General features: G+C 36.9%; 1 protein-coding gene across 1 annotated transcript in view; it reads right to left on the minus strand.

Moving 5' to 3' along the window:
- Nucleotides 1-1,318, minus strand: part of sacm1lb (SAC1 like phosphatidylinositide phosphatase b) — a gene marked incomplete at its 5' end in the record, with an annotated part of 19,036 nt that extends 17,718 nt beyond the window's left edge. The window contains 3 exon segments of the mRNA XM_014026976.1: nucleotides 612-739; nucleotides 827-901; nucleotides 1,218-1,318. Coding sequence (XP_013882430.1) covers nucleotides 612-739; nucleotides 827-901; nucleotides 1,218-1,318 — 304 coding nt within the window.
- Between the last annotated feature and the right edge of the window lie 748 nt (nucleotides 1,319-2,066).

Genomic DNA, 2,066 nt, shown 5'->3' on the forward strand with positions numbered 1-2,066 from the left:
CAGTCTGAGAGTTTCAGGCAAAACTGCCTGAAACTCTCAGACTGAAGAAGTCTCTTGGAGGAGAGACGAAACGTTTCATTAGAGAAGAACCCGTCCAGAAGACCTATACAATTTTTTTCCTTTTGATTTTTTACCTGGATTACTGAGATGCATCAGGACATCATTTTCATTACAACAGAAGGTAACATAGTTACTTGATTGTGGTGTAGATTTAAACTACGTGCCTGAAAAATACATAATGCATCCCCCACCACATAAAATTAGACTTCCATTCATTTAAATGACTCATAGCTGTTTGTTTTTTTATATTTTAACAAGATACAAATTTGCAAACCAATGCAATGCAGTTGCTTGTTTATCCATTTTATGATTTAATCCTGGGTTTGATGTGACGGGTCACTTATATGGTTTTGTCAGTTTATTGTAGCATCATTTAGGTTTACAAACTGTGGCCAGAGGAGTTTTTTTCTCTCAGTGTTCTCCACCCTGCCCTAACCAGTTCATCACAAACTTTATCCCAAAACTCACGCATTCCTTTCTAACCCTGCACAAAACACTGTTATTTGGTCCAAACATGAGCTGGTTACAAATGTTTCAAAATGAAAACCAACCTGGTCATCGTTTAAGTGCAGTATGGTCTTCTTATACGAGATGATGTCAAAGTCTACAGCCTTCCACACAGTGTGACTCAGCAAATCTCCCACCTTCATCTTCTTTGTGATCACTACCAGGTACATGCCTAAAAAACAGAAACAGTTTTACCTTTAGGTTAAAAAAATACTTGTTGAAATTCTCACAGAGTTAAAGGYAAATGACAGACTTTTACCTGCCAGTAAACGAATAGTTCCCATGATTCCACATATTGACACAGTTTCAGCTAAAACAGGAACATCTGCTCTCACTGAGGAACACAACAGGAACAATTCAATTCAAATTCAATTCAAAAATACTTTATTGATCCCAGAGGGAAATTAGGTGTTGTTGTAAACAGCTGGGGTTTGTGATTTYATAAGTTATACAACATTCAGACCAACTTTTAAACACATTCAGCAATAATAACTAAATAAGATTTTACTTTCCCCATAAGCAACACATTTTAAATGGAAYGAGACAAAGAAACAAAAACAAAGCAGAGAAGTGAAGAATCAGCAGTCACTCTGGATTAATGTGGGTCAGTTAAGAGATGCTGAGTCAGTGATGTTGTGTCGGGTCCTCACCGGTCAGACTCATGTCGGCCGACACCCTGTCGATGACCAGAACCTCCACAGAACCGTGAACATCACAAGGCTCGATGTAGAGCTTCTCTGGAGTTGTGTGTCTGCAACACAGAGGCAAGAACTGGTTCAGGTCCACAGCAGCTGCAGGATGTTAACATCATACATCCAGACTAACAGAAACCACAGACAGAGTGTGTCCGTTCATTTAAAACCAACTCTAAAAGTCATAAATACAATAAGACTGATGTCTTGTAAATGTTTGGTTTTACAAACTGCATTAATGTTTGAGTTTTTTTGGTGACTTTTTATTAGAGATTTGTGTTTATAAAAGCTGCTGGGCAGAATATCATTTAGGTCTATAAGAGATGCAAACATGACATTAAAACACAGACATTACTAAAAAAAAATCTCCTTTTTGTTTTGGAGAAAAATGTTTTCATGGATATAAAGTTGACTGTCGCTTAATGATTTGCACATTTTTAGAAGTCAGCAGACAAAAGTAAATTATTTATTGTTGCTCATCATTCAAGAGATAAAGTCCACCGATTCCAGCTGTGTCGGTTTCATACCAGGACCCGGTTCTGTCAGAGACCAGCACATCCTCTGCCGGTTCTGGTGAAAGTCCTGTYAGTAAACTGTTGTTGCTTCAAATCGCCATAACGAAAACAGTTAATATTCTGTGAACTTAGTTGACAAATTAGATGTTTTCATACTAGCCTTTTTCTGAAGCTAACTTCTATAATCTGACGGGGTTATTGTAAACCATGAWGTCATCGGTGTCTAAATTATAACGTTCAAAGCTTTTGATAAATGTAAAAAAAAAAAAAAACAGGTTATTTTTTATTAATA

Source organism: Austrofundulus limnaeus, unplaced genomic scaffold (genome assembly GCF_001266775.1).
Source record: "Austrofundulus limnaeus strain Quisiro unplaced genomic scaffold, Austrofundulus_limnaeus-1.0 Scaffold605, whole genome shotgun sequence".
NCBI lineage: Eukaryota > Metazoa > Chordata > Actinopteri > Cyprinodontiformes > Rivulidae > Austrofundulus > Austrofundulus limnaeus.